This window comes from Episyrphus balteatus, chromosome 3 (assembly GCF_945859705.1).
Source record: "Episyrphus balteatus chromosome 3, idEpiBalt1.1, whole genome shotgun sequence".
In the NCBI taxonomy this organism is placed as follows: domain Eukaryota; kingdom Metazoa; phylum Arthropoda; class Insecta; order Diptera; family Syrphidae; genus Episyrphus; species Episyrphus balteatus.
This window is the reverse complement of record NC_079136.1, coordinates 123,003,208-123,026,175: the sequence shown is the minus strand read 5'-3', so window position 1 is coordinate 123,026,175 and position 22,968 is coordinate 123,003,208. Positions and strand designations below refer to the sequence as shown.

General features: G+C 31.7%; 2 protein-coding genes across 4 annotated transcripts in view; one reads left to right on the top strand and one right to left on the bottom strand.

The window, feature by feature from the left end:
* Nucleotides 1-22,968, bottom strand: part of LOC129916155 (40S ribosomal protein S21) — a 329,284-nt gene that overhangs the window by 2,072 nt on the left and 304,244 nt on the right. The window lies entirely within an intron of this gene.
* LOC129916153 (ankyrin repeat domain-containing protein 29) lies at nucleotides 1,275-17,888 on the top strand. The gene is made up of 6 exons (XM_055995953.1): nucleotides 1,275-1,398; nucleotides 5,633-7,820; nucleotides 13,722-13,832; nucleotides 16,126-16,323; nucleotides 16,805-17,197; nucleotides 17,254-17,888. The coding sequence occupies exons 2-6, from the start codon at nucleotides 7,809-7,811 to the stop codon at nucleotides 17,449-17,451; spliced, it is 912 nt and encodes a 303-aa protein (XP_055851928.1). The 5' UTR covers nucleotides 1,275-1,398; nucleotides 5,633-7,808; the 3' UTR covers nucleotides 17,452-17,888.

The following is a 22,968-nucleotide window of genomic DNA, read 5'->3' as shown; positions in this document are numbered from 1 at the left end:
TCTATAACGATTTTGATTAAAAAACTACAATCGATTACCTCTCTAAGTGGAATTTTCAAACTACACGAAAATTTGTTCGAGTTGAACTTTGAGGGAAATTGGAAAAAGATGAATTAATCTAATCTTTTTTCGTCAAATGCTTTCATTGAAAATGGTAAAAATTCGAGTAAGAGGGAAATACGTATTAGATAAAATTCAAACTAATTAATTTCGCAAATAAGGTTCTATTTTGAAATAAAAAACTTTTTGTTTTTTTTTTTTTTTTGTCAAAGAATCGTTTTCTTGATTTCTTACTTTCTCGCAATCGACTCGGACGATCTTGACAAATAGGCATTTTTTATACAGAAGTGCCAGGGAGTACTGAAAACAAGCGTAGAGTTTATTAAGGGCTAATATAGTCGGTACTGTTTGAAATTCTTTCTTTATGAATTATTCCTAGATTTGGAAAAAAATGTTACAATGGGAAAAAATAACTTCGAAGTGTATCCCACTCTAGGATCGTCAATCGTTTCCCCAAGAAAATGAATGGAGATGTTCAAAAAGAAAAACGCTACCACAAAAGAAAGTTAACAATGCTTCCTCACAACATTTATAGGATTTCTTAAGGATTTATTTTTTTTAATAATTGCAAAGCAAGCCTTAAACTAATTCAATACAAGCTGTATAGCTTACCGAATCAAAAAAAAATTACCTTATAGAAGCTTAATTGTTATTTGGAAGACTTAGTTTCTGGATTGTAGCCCGACCAACATTCCCGCTTCTATAAAGCTTTATAGAAGCAACTATTGCATTTGTAAAGCGTTATAGAAGCAAAATTGTTAGTTGGGAGGTTAACTTAGGGACCCTTTACATTTATCGCAGCTGCAATTTTATGAAATCGAGTTAGGCTGTCTTTTACTCTGCAGATATATAGTCTTCAATTAAAACCACCACGTTAGGATCAATTGTCACCCTATAAAAATTTTACCTCCTGTTTTGCGCAGGACACGCAAATCCTTTTGAATTTTGAATACAAAAACAAGAAGGAAACAATACATTTCTTCACATTTCATTCAATAAAAACTCAAGTGGACGTGGTTATGAATTCTCGATATTATATAGAAAGGAAGTAAAACGTCAACACAAAGTCCACAAAGTCGAAACTCTCAACATAACCTCATTTTTATAATATAGAAAAAAAAAAAAAAATCAAATCCTATTCATTTTTAACACAAAAAAAAACAAAAAATGAAAAATATCCTTGTTTGTTATAAGATTTTGCTCAAGTATTCTTACACAATTAAATTGCTTAAATAATTAAAGTGTATTTTTTTTGTGATTTTAATTATATTGATAATTATTTTCGTCAAGTTTTATTCATTTTTACCGGGATGTAAAAAGGATATTTTTCTCTTTAAGGTAAGATTACATTTATATTGAATTTTTTTTCCATAAAAAAATAAAAATTCTCTATTTAAAGAAAAAAAAAACCATTAATCACTTGAAAAACAAAATAAATAACAATTTCGAAGGCTTAAAAGTGCAAGCGACATTTTCTTCCGCTCTATTTATAGCAACCACCGAAATATTGATTAAGCATTTTTTGCCCATTTAGCTTCTTTGTGAATCACACACATGGCATCAGTCTTCTACATTTTTATACACTTTTGCCTGCTCTGCATTCATATATCCTCATCGTCATCGTGCCTTGTGGTGCCCCGCAAATTACGACATCACCGCACTCGAATGTTGTAGCAAAAGCAAAAGCATTCGAAGTCGAAGTCCCAATGGAATTGTGTTTGGTCAAAGAGTGGGCGCCATTTAAATCACAAGTGCCAGTGTGCTAAAGGAGGAAATTCGAAAAAAAAAATAATTTTTCTTTCACCCTACCAAAAGGGAATCATACAACATCCAAGGGAATCCTTCTTCTGCCACTTTGATTTAATTGCCTCTTTTTTTTCGAACATATTTTTTGATTACATGTTGCGCTCATCAGAGAGATGTGATGATGGCTTTTAAGTGGATGTTATTAGATCCACTTTTTAATGGTATCTTCGTATATATACAGAAATTATCTTAGATTTCTGAAAAGTACATGCATGCACACAGCACAAGTGCCATCACCTGTTGTTGGTTTATTCGAATCTGTTCACTTCGGGGAAATAAAACATCATCAATTTGATTAATTTGCCCCCGAAGACACACACATGACCCAGTTAAGATTCAAAGTTTTGATTTTTTTTTTGGGATAGAAAAAAGAAAAAAACTTTATATAAATAATGATTTCCTCGTCATGAAATTGGAAGTTAATGGATAAGTCTTTCTGTGATGTTTGTTTGGTTTGGGATTGTAAGTGAAAGGTTTTGTATTTTGATTATAAATCGAACTTCAGTGCTGTTGTGACCTTAAAAATAAAGTTTGTTTACAGCTTAATAATGCCCAGACAAGCGAAGCGCCAGGCGCTGGCTTTTTATTATAGAGTGCATGTCAAGATATCATCAATTATCTGTGTATTTTTGTTTTTAACGAAGAAAAAAAATATACAATGCAGTGGTTTAGAAATGGAAAGCAAGAAGAATAAAAATGGGTATTTCCTTTCCGTAATTAAGCTAAACCAGGTACATTAGTTATGAAAAAATATTATTATCTTTTTCTCTTTGAATAGGTACCTATTTGCTGCATTAAAAAAACTGCATTAATTTAAAAAGCTTTTTGCATTATGTTTGCACCTTTATTTGATGTGCTTAAATGCATTTCCGGTCAGTGAGTTTTTTTTTTTTTCAAATTTATAACCTTGTTTGATATTTTAGTTTATGAATAAAATAAAATTTATCAATATAAAGGAAAATAGATGAAGGAGACAAGAGTTTGAATATTTGATACGTATATAATTTTTGAAAGTAGATATAAAGGTTCAAACGTAATAGACGGAAAAGGATGGTAATGTCAAAAATAAACGAAACATTTCTCTCAATAAATTTAATTATCGAATGAAAGAGTTCCATTAGGATGGTATTCTAATCATGATGAGATATTTAGTACAAAAACTACGAACTATCATTTTAAAAAAGCAAAGCCAGAACTATAATTGTCGGTTGCGTCGGATGAAACGGAGGGGAACAGCGCTCGCAACCGCACTCGACGGATGAAAACTTATCGAAAATACAAAGAAAACAACAACAATTGACAGTAGCTTCCGACTCCATCCGCCAATTATGGTTCGAGCTCAAATCAGATGACCATAATATCGGATTTCCCAGTTTCGTTCAGTTTTGTTTTCTGACTTAAAGTGATTTCTCTACTTCAGTTTACGTGCGGAAATTTGACATAAAAAATGTCTGCCCCTAATAAGGATAACGATTCTGTTTATCATTTCTGATTTCTCTGGTACACCAAAATAAATTTTTATATGTACGATAATTCCGTATCAATTTAAAATGTTTTTGAAAGAAAATGAATTCAATATGAACTGTCCAAACCATAAACAACTTTGGAGGGAATATGCTTCTGTTATTTTCAAACAAATGGGTAAATGTATGCATTTGATAGAACGGAAATAAACGTTTCGTTCAGTTTTGACAGTAGTTTTCGTTAACTTTCGTCTATTATAGATGGGTCTTAAGGCCCAACTATAATAGACGAACGGGAACGAAAACTACTGTCAAAACTGAACGAAGCGTTTCTTTCCGATTGTCAAATGCATCCATTTACCCATAATTGTTTTAATAGAACGGAAGCATTATTATGTCATGTTGTTTTTTTGTTTCGAGAATTCATGCTTCATTTCTTTCAGACTTACAAAATTTTATGTAGAAATAAATAGAAAAAAAAAAAACACATTTTAAATTCATTAAGATTAATTTTGTTTAATAATTTATTTTGGTGTATAAATGTTTCTTGTGAAACACAAAAATGAATTCACTTAACTTTCTATTAAAAGTTTTTTCTTTTTTAAAGAAATGTCAAATTTGCGGACGTAAATTGAGAAAGGAAAGTGAGTTTATACGTCCGAAAACAAAACTGAACGAAACCGAGCAATCCGCTATTATGGCTGTTACATGTGATTTGCATGAACGAGTACGCACTCTTCCGACTATTATAGTTGGGCCTTAAAAGTACGCAAAACAAAACTAAACCAAACTAAAGCAACTCTCCATTATAAGGATTGATCATGTGATTGCTAGAATTCGGTTGTTTTCATACGACGCTGTGTTACTGCAATTAAAGTTGAGACCTTATGCTTAGTACTCAGCTGAAACCCATCGAAAAATTTTTATTTCAAAGTTAAAATAATAAAGATGTTAATATGTAAAAAAAAAAAATAATAAGGTGTCTCTCTGTGTGCAGTCATCTATACGCGATAGAAATTATACTTCTTTATGTTTTTTTGAAGTTATACTTCTTATGGGACGGTAGGTATGAAAATTTGTTTTTTGACAAGAATGTCAAAGGAATTATGGCGCGATCGCCATCTCCTAGACAATTGGGCAACAGGGCTGTCGTTTCACCTTTAGAGTTGGTAGTACTTTCGTATTAAAAATGCAGTACGCCGCAGTACGGTAAAAAAAAAACACACACAACACGTGGCAAGTTGCATGTTTCATGTCGCAAGTTGCATGTGGCATGAGTCATGGTGCAAGTGCATGTGGCATGTGGCAAGTCGCATGTTGCAAGTTGCCACAGAAAACAAAAACGTAAATACTCATAAATAATCCTAGATAAAATTTAATTTTATTTTTCTCAAAAATTTGGCCCCGGATATTGGTATGAAGATTCTTAATTTCCAATTATAAAGATTTTTTCATACAAAACTATATTCAGGGAAGTCAGATTGTCTTAAGGTTAAGGTACGGAGATAGCATTAAAAAATTTCATAAGAATACCATAAGCTGAGATTGTTTAAAAAAATACGCTGTTTGACTAATTTAATAATACCTAATATAAAACAAAAATAATAAAAATATCAAATGAAATTCATTTAATATACGGAGTGAGAAGTATAACTTCAGTCACGTGTACATGTGTACACACACTCTTTTTTTTTAAATTTAAATTCCTCCATTCGCTTTTTTACATACATAACGTTGAGTACGTTCACTGTGGCGTATACGTACTTTTTTTCTTTTAACTTAATTTAAATTTTTAAATTTACAAATACTTGGCCTCCAGCCAATACTGTTAGCTTAAGATACCTAGATACTAAATTGCTCAAGTAGGTAGGTACTTATTGAACATTTTACAAAGTAATGCGAACGACTCCACTGTACCTACTACACTATCACGTTGTGTAAAATGCTCTTCAAACTAAGTTTCTAAATTCTAACAATTTTTCTAATTAAAAATCACATTTTTAATTTACATCATCTATGACATTGATCTTTTTCACCCCATATAAATTATACACCGCCAACTACATCGTCCAATTAGAATCAATTATATGGAATTGATTTTTCTTATAATTTATGATCAATTAAGTATGCTTGGTACAAAACTCATCAAAATTAATTTATTACATTCGCCCTTCTCTTTATAAAAAAATATACATAAAATCAATCACACAATTAAAATGTCTCTTAAATTATAATTAAAATTTGATCTAACTGTTTATTTTTTTTCTGTTCTCTTCTGTTCTCCTTTCACTTCCAAATTATAGTAAAAGAAAATCCAAGAAGAACTAAAAACTTGAATCTAGTATAATTACAACAAAATTAATCCATTTGTTGATGATGATTATGATGGAAAAGCGATAAATTTATACCGATAAGACCAAAGAAAGAAAAACAATACAATACACAAGCAAAAAGTAGGAATATACCTATCACAAAAAGTCACCTGCAATCAAAATCACCGTCAAACCAGTCGTCGAAGTTCCCCTTTGAGTGTTTCTAATGACTTCCACCATCATCATCACAACGTCATTGTTGCTACTGTTAGTGGAAAAAGAACAACAAAACAACTTAACCACATGACCGAGGAGGGCACAAACAAAAAAAGATACAAACCAAAGCAAAATAGCAACAAAAACAAGAAGAATCCAAAAAAAGAAAAAGCAGGAAATTAAAACGGGAAATCATCACCATTATTGTCAGTTCACCTGGAAAAACCCTATAGAAGATAGATATTGCCCCTCTGTCGATAATACACCTTCATCATCATCATCATCATCAACAGCATAGTACACAACACCAACGCGCTCTAGCATTTACCATAAATAAATCGCAATCAAGCCGCAAACTGCACGAAAAATAAAATAACAACAACAACATTAAAACTGTAACAAATCGAAGAGTGTGTTCCAAAAGTATCTATCTATCTATCCGTCCACAAGAGTTGCAACTTGAAACACACCAACCACGAATAGACCAAGCAAACATTATGATGCGCGCGTTCTGCATCTCATCATACTGTCGTCATGATTTTCACATGTAGTCATCGTCATATTCGAGCCCGGCCGGTTCTTCTAATAATCCTCCCCTAGAGAGAGTGGAGGTGACCATCGGCATCATCATCATCATTCGCATGACAAAGCATGCGGCGAGCTCCAATTGCACCGAACGGAGGCAATAACTAGAATTAAAAACATAAAAAAAAAAACAAAAACATAAAAAAACTGATCCAACTAGCTCTACTAGACGACCAAAGACTACAAGTACGACGACGACGACGACGTTCATCACGAGGCGGTCGATGGTGTAGAAACAAGTTCACAGTCTATCGCCAGTTACAGAACCAATTTAGACGCAATCGCGAGCGGTCGTGCTGTAAAAACACACACCACACTCGCGCTACCTCCACTCTGTCTGCTGGATACGAACGAATTCGAGTTCGCGCCGCATCCACCGAATATGTGACGTCCGCGAAAACGCGCAAGTCCTTTCTACTGCTGGCCTCGCTCTTAATACCAATCGCACCAGCAATACCTGTCACGGTCTAAGTGGCGATAATGTCGTGGTCGTCTTTCCAACTATTCTATTTCTTCTGAACTGAACAAAAAAAAAAAAAAACTAGTAAATTAACGGTACATTATTCTGTCGATCGGATTGCAGAATACCAGAACGTCGTCATCATCATCTGTGCAACTTTTAATTAATTTGTTTGGAATCGAGCATCTCATGCGCAGAAGATTTATTTCCGTCAACCTCAGCTGATCGAGATACAAAGTGTTCTCTGTGGACACAATTTAACCCGGGCGCCATTTTTTTTTTTTTAAACTTAAAGTATTGATATATTTGTGTTCTCCCTGTTTGTCTAGTCAAAGTGAAACCCCCCCAAAAAAATAAAAGAAAACCAAAAGAAAATGTGTAGGATTCATGTTTATCAGAATGATGACAGTCGGTGACGTCAGACAGAAAAAAAAAAAATGTACCTACAAACTGCCAACAAAATTAATTTGATACTTAATTTTCTAATCGACAAGGCAAACATAAAAAACACTTTTGAATCATGAAAAGTACGCGAATTCAATAATAACCCAATAACCAAAGGGAGAAGACAAAAATAAAAATAAAACGGTGGTGGTAGCATAGAAAAGTTTTTCTTTTCTTTTCGATTTGCGCATAAATATATTTGGCGCGAGTAGAAGAAAATTTTGAAAAAGTAAGAAAAAAAAAATAATAAAAACAAACCAACTTGTGTTCTCGTTGGATTCAGTTCAATTTCAATAAAAAACGTGTTGTTTGAAATCTTTTTGATAAAAAAGTATATTTATCGATACAAGTTCGTGTTGTTATTTAAAATTATTGTAGTAAATACCTACACACACTGTGGGAAGGTGTCAACTATCTAATAGGTTTCATCATTTAACTGTTATTTGGACATAAGAAGGCACAATGTCATTGAAGGCAAGTTATTCTAGTTTTTTTTTTTTTTTTATTACTATGCTTACATGATTATGAGTGTTTGTTTTTGTTTTATCAATATTTTTTTTATTTCTTCAATGTTTCCATATCAGTTATAAAGGTATTTTAAGAATTTTTTTGGAAGATAATTTATAACGTTGTTTAAACATAGAGTAAACATTGTTGACATAGGCTTGAAAAAATTATTTATCTAGATCTCTTGAAATGATTTTCTATTACACTGAGAAAAATTTGAATTTAGATTTTGTTTGTTGATTTGTAGCCGCGTTTCTTTGGAGCTTGTAGACTACTCATAAGTAGATGATTAAGAGATCTAGTACAATGAACAAATGATCTTCTCGAATATAGAACCGTTCCATTTTAGGTGGTAGTTTACTCATGAGTAGATCTAGTACTACAATTAACACACGATCTTCTACTCGAGGAGATAGGGATGTGTAGTTGTTGTACTAGATTTTTACTCACGAGTAAACTACCACCTCCAATGGAACAGGGTTTATATAAAATATGTAGTTGACAGTACTAGATTTCTAGATAAAATATGTAGTTAGTAGTACTAGATTTCTACCTCGAAAGGAGCACCTGTATAAAATATTTTGAATCTGAAGTGTCAATTTGAAAAAAAAAAAAAAATGATATGGTTTACCAAATTGAATATATAAAAATGTTGTAGAAATAATTGAAATTTAATATAAAATATCAATTAACTCTAACGTCAAGTTGAAACTTTGAGTTGTTATGCTGACTTTTCACTTAGATTACTGGCAGCTATTTTGTTTTGTAAGAAAATAAACTAAACTTCTTTTTTGACACTTATTTTCAGCAATTTTTTTTGTACTAGATTTATTAGAGATTGGAGTTGGAAATCTGCTCATGAGTACCTACCTTAAAAGCTATTTACCATTTAATTGGGCAGAAAAATATAAGTAGGACAAAAGTATTAGATCATTTACTCATGAGTAGTTTCTCATCTCTAATAGAACGCTCGTTTCAAAATAATCTTATGTTTTTTCTATACAACTTTTTGTTTCACAAAACGCAAGTACCAGGGAGGCATTCATAATTGTACTAGATTATATGTTTTAATTTTCTGAAGCCCATTTAGCAGTTAGTGTAAGTTATCAGCAAAATTTTGCTTTAAAGCGTTGTATACATTATACATAGAGGGGGCATACCAATCAAATTTAACTGAGTAAGGTACAAAAAGTATCTCTTCGATACTTTGCCTGCATTTTTGTTTAACTTTCTCTAAGTGTATAGATTGAAGTTGGAATAAATATTAAAATGTTATCTAAAGAAAACATTATAATAAGAATAACAAAAAAAAATAAATTGCACGACTGGGGTCGCACGTACTTGCTCTTATGGTAAAAGTTAGTCTAATGTTAAAGCTTTTCATTCATAAAAATAAAGGAAAATTTAAAATTTGATATTTTCACGGAATTTCATAAGTGGTGAAAAAAAAAATAAAATCTGATTTTATAAATAATTAAATACCGTTTTATATGATCTTTTACAAAAAAATAAGTATGCCATTTTATTTCTTGTATAAAAAGGAATTCTCAGAAAAAAATTTTCGAAAATCGTTAGAGCGGTTTTTTTAAAAAATAATTTTTTATATATAAAAATTTTCTAACATTTTTCAAAAAAAAACTTGGTATGCCATTTCGAAGAAATGATTAATTTACACCTAAAAACGGAATTTCAAAATTTTTCACCGACCCGTTTTCAAAAATTTGAATTTTCAAAAAAAAAATTTGAAATATTTTTTAAAAATCCAAAAATGTATTTTTTGAAAAATTAAAAATTTTTTTAAAAAATAATTGCTTAAACTTTTCTGTATAAAAATGTTGGTCGAAATCTGTTTTGTAGTTTACGAGAAATTCATAAATCAAAAAAACGGTTATATGGCAGGTACAGTTAATAACTGTAGAAAAAATATTTTTTTTATTTCCAAAGAAAGCTTCTATATGCTTTACTACACACAAAAAATTTAATCAAAATCGTTAGACCCGTTTTTGAAAAAAATTAACTTTTGTATTTCCGTTACATGACAGGTACCGTTAGTTTTGGTCCTAAAAAAAAAATTTCAATTTCTCCTCTAGGGAATCACCAAAAACTGTTAACTACCAAGTTTGAAGAAAATAGCTCCAGTAGTTTAGGCTGTAGCTCGAGGTTCTTACAGACAGACAGACAGACAGACAGACAGACAGACAGACAGAATTGCCGGACCCACTTTTTTGGCATTCTCCATCATCGTAATGTCATGTAAAATTGTTATCTCGAGTTCGATTTTTTTTACGAATCCTAAACTTGCCCTATAGTACCTATATCGCAAGTAAAAATAATATTAGATAGGTAAAAATAGAAATGATCATCAGCATTTTTGCTATTACATGTTACGCTTTACGCACTTAAAATAAAATTCAATTTTCTTAAGTGATGTTTAAATTTTCTATTTTTAATTCTTTTTTTATGTTGTTTAGATTTAATTGTTTACTTTGAAGTTTTTCTATAAATGCGCCCTTCAACTTACACCACACGTCATAAAAAATGACATCTGTATGATCAATTGGGAAAAATGTATGTTCTAAAGGAAATGGGCGGTATCTTGTCGCAGTGATCTTTAAAAACAACTTGCAACTGTTGATAAAATTCTATCTGTGCAAACACACTTTTTTTTTTTGAAATTTTCTAGTGATGACAGCATTTTGTCACACTTTGACGTTGACATAGAGACGTTTTTCTTTTTTAAGATGCTAATGTTTTAATTTCAAGATTACTTTGAATGAAAATAGAATGTTTTATGAGGGATAACAGGTGACCCGAAAAATAAATAATTTGTAGAGTGATTTAAGAAGTGATAACTGTCAGAATGAATGAAGAAATTTAATGTTTTAAATTCGATCATATAATTATCTAGTGGTGACATTGAAAAATAAATGTAAATAATAAAATAATAATTTATTAAACACAGCTTGCAGAAAAATAAAATGTCGCAATTATATTGCTGTCAGACACCCATTCGTTGTGTCAAAAATCAATTTATAAATGATTAACACGAACAAATAAAATAATATGTCTGACATCTCTCTGATGCTATTTGAGCTTATACAGATTGACAATTTGCCAAAAAATAATGCTTAAGTTGTATTTTTTGTTTGTGATTTGTCATCCTATGCATCATACTGTCAACACGAATTATATTAGCCGCATTCTTTTGGCGGTATCAAACTGCTGTAGATCTAGTACTACAAAACAATCTTTACATGATCTTCTGCTAGAGTGGATAGAAATGTGAAGGTTGGTAGTAATAGATTTCTACTTATCATTTAACAAATAATTTAATGTTAGAATTGTAATTGTCTGTTAAACATGTAGGGAGATATCAGATATTTAACGGAATAAAATAAAGAAAAATAGTGACAATTTTCAATTCTACAAATTTGACAGTTATGTCAAAAAGGCATATGCCTCTATTTAGTTTGACAGAACAAAATCTTTAAGGGACGGGTCACACTAAGCTGGTATCATTAGTTTTTTTTTTTTTACTATCCGCTGGCTCCAAGTTAGAAATGTATAATTTCGCCAGCTAAAACTACGAACAGGTCTGACTTCCAAACAAAATCTAGATTCAACGAATAATTTTAACACAAAAACAATTTAATAGTTTCGAAGCAAACAATAACGATTTCCACCAAAAACAGAGAATGCTTTTCCCCCTTGATAATGAATAATGAATAACCAATGAACAAGAACAACTCATCCATGTAAAAAACAAACAAAGAATTCATTGAAATAATGCACAATCACAATTGTAATATCGAATAAATTTGGAAAATCGAAAGCATTTTCGGTGGTTAATGTACCTACCACTCATTTTTCCAAACGTATTGCATATCGGTGACTCAGGCTTTAACAATCGATGAATGAAGAAGGTAAAGGAAACCCATATGTCCATTGATTCAATAAAATGCATCTGATTACGCGAATCAATTACCACTTCATAACTCACACTCATGGCATAATGCAGTGCATCAATGTATAATGCACTCTTCACAATGCAACAAAATAAAAATCAGCGTCAGGCACTTAGCTCTCGTTGTGCAACCTTGTTCCGAAAAGAAAAAAACCTGGCGTAGTATTTCATAAAAATTGTGTATTTTCCATTAAAATATATTAACAAAAAAAAAAAAAATTAAAATTATTTATATGCCCGACAAGGCAGTCATCCTCTCTTCTGATGCAATATTTTTGCCCATAGCGAGGGTGGTGGTTCAACAACAAAACTCGTGCCGTATGCACATAATCCACCTGTGGAGGCTGAAAGTAAAAGCTTAGAAGACTGCAAAAAAAAGAAGAAAAAACAATATAATGAGCATGCAGACGCTACCGAACAATATGGTGTCGGATTGCATAATAGATGACATTTGTAGCCCTCTCCAATTTCAAATGCCACAAACTCAGTGGTGATGTTCGTATGCCATTGCCATAAGCCGCGTTGGGTACTTTGAGCTATTTTTTAACTCGTTCTTTCAGGACGGGTATTGGTTTTGTGAAAAAAAAAATGTAGTAGTTTATTGTTTTTATGACAGTTGTTTAATAAGTCTCCAAAATACCATAAATTCATCAGCGGTCGAAGCAGGCCCAAAATTTGTTACAAATACTGTACTATCCTATCATCGTGATATTTTAAATTTTTGTAAAGTAATGGGGATTTATTTACTTTCATGACATTTTCATAAATTGTTTTATAACTGTCAAAATTACGATAGTAGGGGCACGGGGCGTACGAGCTACTTATGAGATCTAGTACATTTACAACTATAGTTCTTCTCATGTTTTTCTGCTCTAGTACATGGCAAATGCATAGATTTAGTGGAAAGTGCGTTCAATTGAAAATCACTAGTATGGTACTAGAAGTAGTTTACCACCTCCACTATTAACAAGGCTATGATTAGTAGATTTAAGATCTAGTACTACAATCTAAATATTATCTTCTGCTCGAGTAGATATAAGTGTAGTACTAAATTTCTACTAATTTTACCACGTCCAAAGTAACGCAGCTTTTGTAAAACAATATTTGAGTTCCTTTAGAGGTGGTAGACTACTTGTGAGTAGATGATTTGAAGATCTAGTACTATTAATATATGATCTTCTGTAAATAGTAGCCCTGTTCCATTGGAGGTTGTAGTTTTCTCATGAGTAGATCTAGTACTACATTTAACACATGATCTTCTACTCGAGGAGAAATAAATGTGTAGTTGTTGTACTAGATTTCTATTCACAAGTAAACTACCACCTCCAATTTAACACGGCTTGTGTGGTTGGTAGTACTAGATTTATACTTACGAGTAGTCTACCACCTCCAAGGGAACGCAGACAATATTATAGTACTCGCCTAATATTTTAACAAGTAATAGATTTTAAAAGGTTTTACGTTAGCCATTAGACAGTCTAGAGACCACTTAAGATTCATCATAATTTCCTACATACTATAGACATTTATCCATACAAGAAAAATAAACCAATAGATTTGTTTATTCTCATAGCATTTGCATACATCTCTCTCACTCAGCACTTCCACTGACATTATAACAAATATTTACATTTAAAAAGCAAAACGGTACTTGCCCGCCAATGTAAATATAAAAATTTCTCACGTAAATAAACTTAATTAGCATTTTACGTTTTTACGTCGATTACCATAGTAAAGAAAATAGAGGGGAACAAAAATATTAAAAAAATAAGTGTGAGGGGAGGGTAAGGAACAAAATAAAATTAATTATCTGATTTAAGTTCATTTTTTCTTGTATCTTCTTCTTTGACTTATTTTTCTTCTTGTTATTTTGTATTTAATTTTTTTTTCTGTCTACAAAACAGAAGGAAACACCATCGGATGTACTTTTGCATTTAGCAGCGTTACGGGGCGATGATATCACCTTGAGACGAGTTCTTGACAGTGGCAAGGTGCATGTCGACTGCAAAGACGAGGTAAGTACCTACCCAGTTTGTTTTTCTTTTTCGTTTTCTATGTGACTTTTAGACTTTCGGCTGGGGCTGGGAGTCGGGTGAAAACACACTGTGCAATTTTCTAAGACTACCTACATTTCTCGTCAAGTTATTAATTTATTTTGTACCTATGAGAGCGGAAACAGTGAGATGTTTATAATTTGGTAAGAGAAATAAAATAAAATGTCAAGAATGCAATTAATTTGATGATGGTCATTTTAATAAGTTGACAGTAGGACATACTGTCTCTTGACAGATGAATGGGTTTAGTTTAGGTATAAAAAAATCTTTTAAGTGTTTATGGCTCAAAGTATATAGACATAAAACTGAAGTATGGTAAGGCGTGATGTTATATAGTGAAGACAAGTAGATCGTTGACATTTAAAGTGCTACTTGGAATGTTAATGAGTTCTTGGCGGAGAAGTTGAATGAAAAATTGTTTAAGAATGTGTAGATCTAGTACTACAATTAACACTTGATCTTCTACTCGAGGAGATTGGAATGTGTAGGTTTTGTACTAGATTTCAGTTTACGATTAAACTATCACCTCCAATGGTTTCATAAAATCTTAAGGGGAGTGCACAATGCACATTCACTAACTTACCGGACAGACTAAATGACAGCTTGTCAAAAATGAAGTTATCAATTTTTGTCGAAAATCATCTGACTTGTGCAAATTAGTTGTTCAGATTATCAAAATCTGTGTTGATTCGACCAAATGACAGCTGGTCATGACGGTAAGTAAGTCAATGTGAAACACGCTTTTGATCAATGGGAAATAAGAATGGCGCACGGACATAGTTCTACCGAGGTGGGACGTAACTCCATAATTCAATTGTGGACTTTTGTGTCCTACCTCAATGGGACATTATTCCACAAAAATAAAAGTCTTAATTATTCTTATTAACAGAACAGAGTAATGTCAATCAATTTCTATTTGAATCATGGACGCACTCGTTGGCAATTGTCACATACCTAAAAAGTTTCATTTGCAATTTTTCAGTCAATGAATTTCTATTTCAATCGCTATTTAAAAAATAAAAAGTGAAAACAATTTCTTTTATTACTAAACTTAACCTTAAAACTGACTCTGGTGCCCTCATTGATTGCAAATAAATACAAAATAATATTACGAATTAACATTCAAAGTAGAATGAGCCTGCATTTTCACCTGTCTATGTTTAACATGAGTCTTAAACTTCTTTAACATGGGCCTAATTCTACCGTACTCATCACTTAACTATACTCTGCTCACTCCAATTTTGTATAAAATGATTTGCGCGTTCGTGAAATGCTAATTGGGTACCGCCAATTAGACACGTTTGTGGAGTGTGAATTTCTTGTTAAGTCAAAATGAGTGAGATAAATTTTACACACACAAGAGGCTTAAGTAATTTGCATTCAAACGATAGATTTTAAGACATCATCGTGACTTTGTATGTTGCACAAAATCGTTATTTTGCTTGAAAAAGAGTATGGTAACGAATGTTAATTTTATGTATGTGTGTTGTATGTACGTATGTACATGAACATGTTGTTTATGTCAAAATAATCTGACATGCATCAAAGTTAACATAACAAGATAACAAGGTAGCGCCACTGATGGTCTATATATTTTCAAATAGTTTTATTATTGAACGAAAAAAAAAACAAGGTAAATGCGAGAACAGACAGAAAACTGGATAATGTTGATATGTGTTCTTATGTTTAGTATTTTATGGGTTTTAAACATGCGATGAAACTGTTTCTTTATGATAGAGGAGTTATGTAACTGAAATGAATTTTGCAATGAAGCCATTTAGATGGTTATTCAAATGAACTTGAGCATAGTTTGAGATAGAGAGGCACCCGCCATGCCAGTTCCTTGTCTGACTTTGAGTTGAAAATTTGTTAGCATCAATTTTAACTTTTAGTTTCAATGGCCTGAATGAAGTTCATTTTGTTGGCGTTCTGTTGTTTTATTGTGGCTTAAGATCCAACTGAGCCAGGCGGAAGCAAACGGATTCTAGTGTCAAAAATAAACGAAGTTTTTTCGTTCTGTTAAATGGAAATAGAGAGTAAAATATGGAGACAGGTTTTACATTTACGTGTGTAAAGTTCGATAGGGATCGCATTTAAAATACAAAAACAAAACTGAACGAAACCGATCAATTTGCCATTATGGTTGCACCATAAGGTTTCCCTTGTATTGTATAATTGGTTCCCTTCAGGAAAACTTAACGAAAGTTTCATATTTTTGTTTCTGCTCAAATAAAACAATATTTTTTTTCTACAGGATGGTACAACACCACTTATCTTGGCTGCTGCCGGTGGGCACTGTCCTTGTGTCATAGAACTTCTTGAACAAGGAGCCGATCCGAATTCGAAGAGAGCAACAGGAACAACTCCATTATTCTTTGCTGCTCAAGGCGGACATTTAGATATTGTAAAGATTTTAGTCAAAGCTGGAGCAACGATCGATTGTCCGTCAGTTGTAAGTATGATGTCTTTCTAATGTATTTAGCCAATTTAGATAACTGAGAACTTAGAAAATTTTCTTCATTAAAAACGATGTAGTCCTTTTTGACAGAGGAACTAGAAAATGTATGTCTTTTTGACATTTTTTTTAAACAAATCGTCGGCGGAAAGCAAAAATGTCCTATAGAGCTGAAACAATATTACTTTCAAATGACAGCTAACTAAAAAACTGAACTGAGAACTCATAAACTCTGTTCAGTTCTTTGGTCATCTGTCATATTTGACATTTTGTCTGCAGAAAGCAAAATTGTCCCAAGTCCTTACCAAATCCTATGAAATTGGAATAATTTTGCCTTCTGCAGACAAAATGTCAAAAATGACAGAAGACCGAAAAAACTAAACTGAGAACTCAGAAAAATTACTCTTAATTTTAATTCATTTTTGACACATGCTGAAACAAGTTGATTAAATATTATGTCAAAACTTAAAATTTTCAGGATGGCGGAACACCACTCTTTGTAGCCTGCCAAGGTGGTCATGTGAAACTTGTCAAAGAACTTATTGAATATGGAGCCAATGTTAATGCTTGTATGAAAGATCGTGCTTCACCTGTATTTATATCGTCACAAAATGGTCATCGAACAGTGTTGCTCCTTCTATTGTCAGCTGGCGCCCAACCCGATACAAAAAGAATAGATGGCGCAACACCACTTTGGATAGCCTCACAAATGGGTCACGATCACATTTGTAAGGTTCTACTTCAAAATGGTGCTGATGTTGATGCTGTACGTTGTGATGGAGCAACGCCGTTATTTAAAGCTGCTCACAAAGGTCATATGGCTGTTACGACTGAGTTATTAAAATATCGGCCAAATTTAGGAATACTTCCGGTAAGAAAAAATACAAAATTGAAATGTCAAATTTATAATGAGAAATGTCATTTTAGAATGGTGAAACAGCTTTACATGCAGCAGCCATGTTTGGTCATTTGACAGTTGTCAAACAATTAGTTGCAGCTGGTAGTGACATCTTACAGAAAAATCAAGAAGGCCTTACTGCATTACAAGTTGCAAAAAAACAACACTTTGTTACAATTAGTGATTATCTACAAGATCGTTTACGTGCCGTAATAGGAAGAAATTGAACATAATTTTTAATTAATTTTATTAAAATACTAATACGTCCATCTTCATATTTATATTAAAAAAAAAAAATACTATGTACCTTTGTTGTAAAACCTAAAAGGTGACATGTGTTTCGAGCATAGCACAATAAACTATGTGTGTCATCTACTTGTTTGATGTATTGTACAAAATTTCGAAATTTTCCCAGTAAATTAAAAAAAAAAAAATACAAGAAAATTAAAAAAAAAATATATTTATTAATTTATTCTATCATCTTAAATCGTATTTATGTATATTGTAAATAAATTCATTTTTTAATTTTAAATGCAATTGTTAAATTGTGCAATGATATATTAATAAACAACATACAACATGATGATAGCACAAGTAAACAAATAAACGTCCGTGTTGGAATTGTAAATTTATATACTATAAAAAATAACCACTGTTAAGTATAAAAAATATAGAAAATAAATCTGATTTTAAAAATATAGTTTTGTTAATCTAGTAATCTAGTACTAAATATTAAGTCGTATTTCACGTGTTGCTTATTGGTTAGCTGTCAAATTTTATTTATATATTTAGGCATTTTCTATTGGACAATTGACTGGAAATGCAAGAAAAATCCTCCTCGCTCAATTTACTCGTCTACCTAAATTTTCGTTAAGAAAATTGACGTTGACTAAATATCTAGTCCCTAATGTTTCCTGAATGTGCCCAGTGTGAGCTCAGTTTAACTCGAACAATGTCTTCTCCGTCAACTTACATCCGCAAAAGTCAAAATCCATTGGGTGAGGCGGTGTTCACATTTCTCTTCATTCGTCGACTTATTTTGACGTTTTCATGGTGAGAAAAAGATAGCAAAAAGAGGCAGGAAATTTTCAATTCATTTAAAATCTTTGAACTCACAGAGACTAAAAATGTGAACAGGTTCTAAAACTCAACGTATACGAAAAATAAGTCACTTCGCTATCTCTTTCGCACCATTAAGTGTGAACAAAAAACACAGACATCACAATGAGTGAATGGAGTGAATCCATCAAAAACCTTTAAAAATTTGACAGATCAGTTAATGATCGGTTTGACAGATCTGTTTGTTTACTTTTATGGTAACAAAACTGTTGGTTAAATTTTTTTACTATGTTCTATTAAATGCATTCTTCTCAAATTATTTATAAGACTCAAACATTTCTATTAACAAAAGTATTAAAACCTCAGAAAATGTTTTTCATTTTTGTTTTTAAACTTTAAGACGGATTTTCCACATCATAAAATCAAATAGGGAGTCAAGGAAAAACATCAAATTTTTCTAACTGTATCTTCGTCATGCCTTTCTTATTTCAGAATAAAAAAAAATAGAACAAAGGCTGAGGAAAAAAAAGGAAAGAATTTACTATTTGCGCGCCTAATAGGATGTGACGACAATGTCGAGAAAGGAGGATTCCTTTCCTTAATGGTAAATGCTGTAAACATATCGCAGGATTACAAATGGTTAAATCTTTCTCTTTTCTGCTTTTTTCCTCGGTGAAGCCAACAACCTTAATAAAATGGTATATGTATAGTAGGAGTTGTTATAGAAGCAAACACACACAATGGTTAAACATACAGCAATTAGGGGCACATTCGAAATAATTGAATTTTCTGTAATAGTCTTGTATTATGTTGTGTGTATTTTGTTGTTCTGTTGACATACAGAGGGAGCTATATGATGCTCTATATCTATATGCTCATAGAACCTAACATATTTGTGATGTGGTCTACCGAATCATCAAGGTACAAACAACTTAAATAAAGGCAAAAACAGACACCTTAATGTGGTTCTGTTGTGTTGTAGGTATATCTTTATCCAACCAAGTGGATGAGCATTGTAGATTGGTGGCGGCAACACGGCCAACGTAAAGTTTCGAGATTCTATATGGTTTTGGTCTGGTCCGTTCCGGTCAATCAGATTAAGTTGTGTGTGAAGTGGATTGAAGATTTGAAGAAAAAGAGTAAAGAAAGAGATTAAGTTTAGTTGTTTTGGTTTGATTGGAGTTAATTTAGGAAATCAATCATGTTAAAGGGGTTAGGAAGGAATCGATGAATGTGTAGATACAACATGAAACACATTGTGGGTGATTATTTAAGAAGTAAGTTTCTTGTTAAATAGAAGTTGGAAAGAATTTGATAAAGTTTGAAAGGTAGAGGGCTTTCTGGTGTTCATGAAGTGAATCAAGGAAATAAAAAAAGGAAGAAGTTTAATGAGTTTATTGACATCTGTCAACTGTCAAACACATCTCTGAAATATATTTCTTCTTAAACACCGTTATTAATATTGACGGCTTGTGTCAACTCGTAGTTCTTAAACACATTCCTAGTTTGCTACGAAAACTTAAAGGCCCAACTATAATACACTTTACCAAGCTTAAGCTAATGTCGAAACTGAACGAAAAGTTGCCAAAAGTTATCGTTGAAACAAAAAGTAAGTAAATTTTAACTGACTGAATTCGAAGCTTCACGAAAACACACCTAATGTCATATTGATGCATAATGTCTGTTTATGAATCATGTTTTGTAGTGAAATAAGCTAGAAACTAAAATTAATCGAAAGCTTAACGAATATTTTAATTTGGGATGAGTTATCTGTTCAATATTTAAATTAACCTAATTCTTATAACCATTAATGGGCTAACCATATTTTTCACCAGACATCTAAATAAGATTTTAAACCTGCTTCTAATAAAAAAAAAAGAACAGTCTCATTTATCATTAATAATTTAGCGGTTTCGTTGTCCTTAATCCCACAATACATTCAACTAAAAATGAAAGGATTTTCACCCTAAGCAGCAAACTTTATTTCCCTCTTTATCCTATAAGGACTTTGCATGCACCTCCATAGACACTTTAGTGTTTTTTGTTGGCATCGTTAAACACATCTGCATCTTTTCCGCCTCCACAACGCCACCAATGAAAATCCTTGGCATTAAAATGCTCTCCCCTTAGAAATAAATCGTTAGATTCTGTTAGAACTTTTCCTCAAAACATCTTGATTCAGTCTGAGCTGGCACAAACTTTAAGCGAAAAGGAAAGCAAATAGAATATTTTATGACCTAAAGCCAAAATCTTATAGTGAATGTGATGGAAACAAGAACAAAAAGCGGCACAAAGGACAGTCTTAAAACATACAGCCAGTAGTTGTATTAAAAAGTTCTATATACATAACATCTCATATATCTGTCAGTAGTCCGCAACAAAAATGAATCTGCCAAATATTTACACCACATCATGTACCTACATATAAAGTACAAACAAAGTTATATAAATAAAATACATCCTGAGGATATATTTCGAAATATTGAGTTTTTGAAAGAACAAGTTTTTGCCACAACAACTTCCGCTGTTTTGCAACAGCACCTCATGTCTGATGATGAAAAACTTATTCCATATAAATATTCCCACACACAAGCACTCTTTGCCTCTTTTTCTTATTTCCATTCCAATATAACGGTCGGATGTTGCCAGAAAATATTGTGGTTGCAATTTTGGGGAACCTACCTACTTTTGATGAAATATCGTTAAGTTTGTTTTTTTTTTTTGGGTTACGGGTGTGTTTGGAGTCGAACTTTTATCGCTGAAAAGTTAACGCAACAATAATAAATATACAAGCAACTAGAAGCAACAAATAGAAAAAAAAAAAACAAAAACAAATGATCGGAAGTTGGTACTTTTGAGAAAAAGTTTTAAACTCTTTTGTTTTGCTCCTTTTTTATAGGTACTCAAGTAAAAAATTAACTATTGACAACTTTGGACCTTATTATCTTCTAACATTTTGCCACATTTGATAAGCTTTATTTGTAACAAGACTTTAAGCCGTCTAAGGGTTCAAAACTTATCAAGGAATAGTGAAGGCATTTTTTATTTCTTAAAATATTCTTGAATTTAATGAAAGTTTCGTTAAGTTATCGTTAATTTTGAACCGATCCGACCAAATGACAGCTTGTACATATGTGACTGTCAGGAAAGCTTGTCAATGTTAACCTCGTTACACGCGCTAGTTAATTTGAAAGCCAACTTGCATGCAAATTTACATGCTGGTAGCAAAAGTGTGAATATGTTTGAGAAGATGTTCCAATACACTTTGACTGATTTGCCATCGATTTCTCAAGCTATTTAAAACAAATAAGAGCAAGTTATTATTCAATAAATACAAAATTTTTATGTGATAATTGAATCTGCAAATAAGTTACGTTACCAAATTAAGATTGTTCGCTAACTTATACTTGCAATTTATTGCCAAAATTTTGTTATGTGGCTAGGAGATAATCTGGATCAGTAATATTTCAAAATTTTGACAAAATTAATATGGGTCTACAATTTTGAGCCCGAGTGTTATTTATCATATTTTATTAATTTCCTAAATTGTTTGATTTTATAATGAAAAGGAGTAGAACAGTTTAATGAAACAAAAGAAAACGAAAAAAAGTGTTTTTTTTTTTTTTTTACTTCAAATTACCTAAATAGGAAAATAACTCAATCACATTTTTCAAATTATAGAAACTAAGGGGTTGTAAAATTTAACAAAAGTTGAAATCGAATTCACTCAAAATAAATAAGTTTAAATTTTGTAACTTATGATGATTTTTAACTTTTTTATTTATATTTAACTTTAGGGTTGAAACATAATGAAGTGGAAAACATTTTTAAGAACCTCAAAAAGTTTGAAGGAATGTTAAGAAGCAATAAACACATTTAAATGAGAAAACAAAAGATTTTTAGTAAGAAAAAAGAAAAAGAGAATCGAAAAAAAAAAACATCACAACTGAACAGAAACGATGATTCTGCTTGTTTTTTTTTTAGTGTTGATATAATACACTCAGAGAAAAAATAACTATTCTAATAGTTAAAATCGGGATAATTATTTTAAAGTCATTATTGACTATTTAAATAGTCACATTATCTGTTTCAATAGTTAAAATTGACTATTTAATAGTTAATTTGGTACTTCGATTGACAATTAAAATAGTCACAAATAACCATTTTTTAACTATTTTAATAGTTACCCCGTTATTAACTATTTTTTCTCTGAGTGTACACAGCTAACAAGTTTTGATATTTTTTTTTAACTGAACGCAAAGAAAAAAAAAATGTGTTTAACGTCTTTGTTTGTACGATTTTTCTGTATCTAAAAGAATCTGATTCCTAGTTTTTTTTTTTTTAATTTGATATATTTCAGATTTAATTAGTTGCACAAAACTTCCTTTTGAATGTAAATCATATTATGGTACCTACAACCATAAAAGGGTATTCGACACGAATGGAAAGCCCTATCGCACTTGAAGGATATAAATATGACAGTTGGTTGCATGCATATGTTTCACAACTCTATCCATTTGACAGAAATGTGTCCTACAATTTTGACATTAGGATCCGTGTTGCTTCCGTCAATTAAGGTCCAACTATAATAGGCTTTACACGCACTCAAGCTAATTTCAAAATCAAATAAAAAGTTGCCAGAAGTTATCGTTAAAACAAAATGTAACTCAAATCTGACTACATGC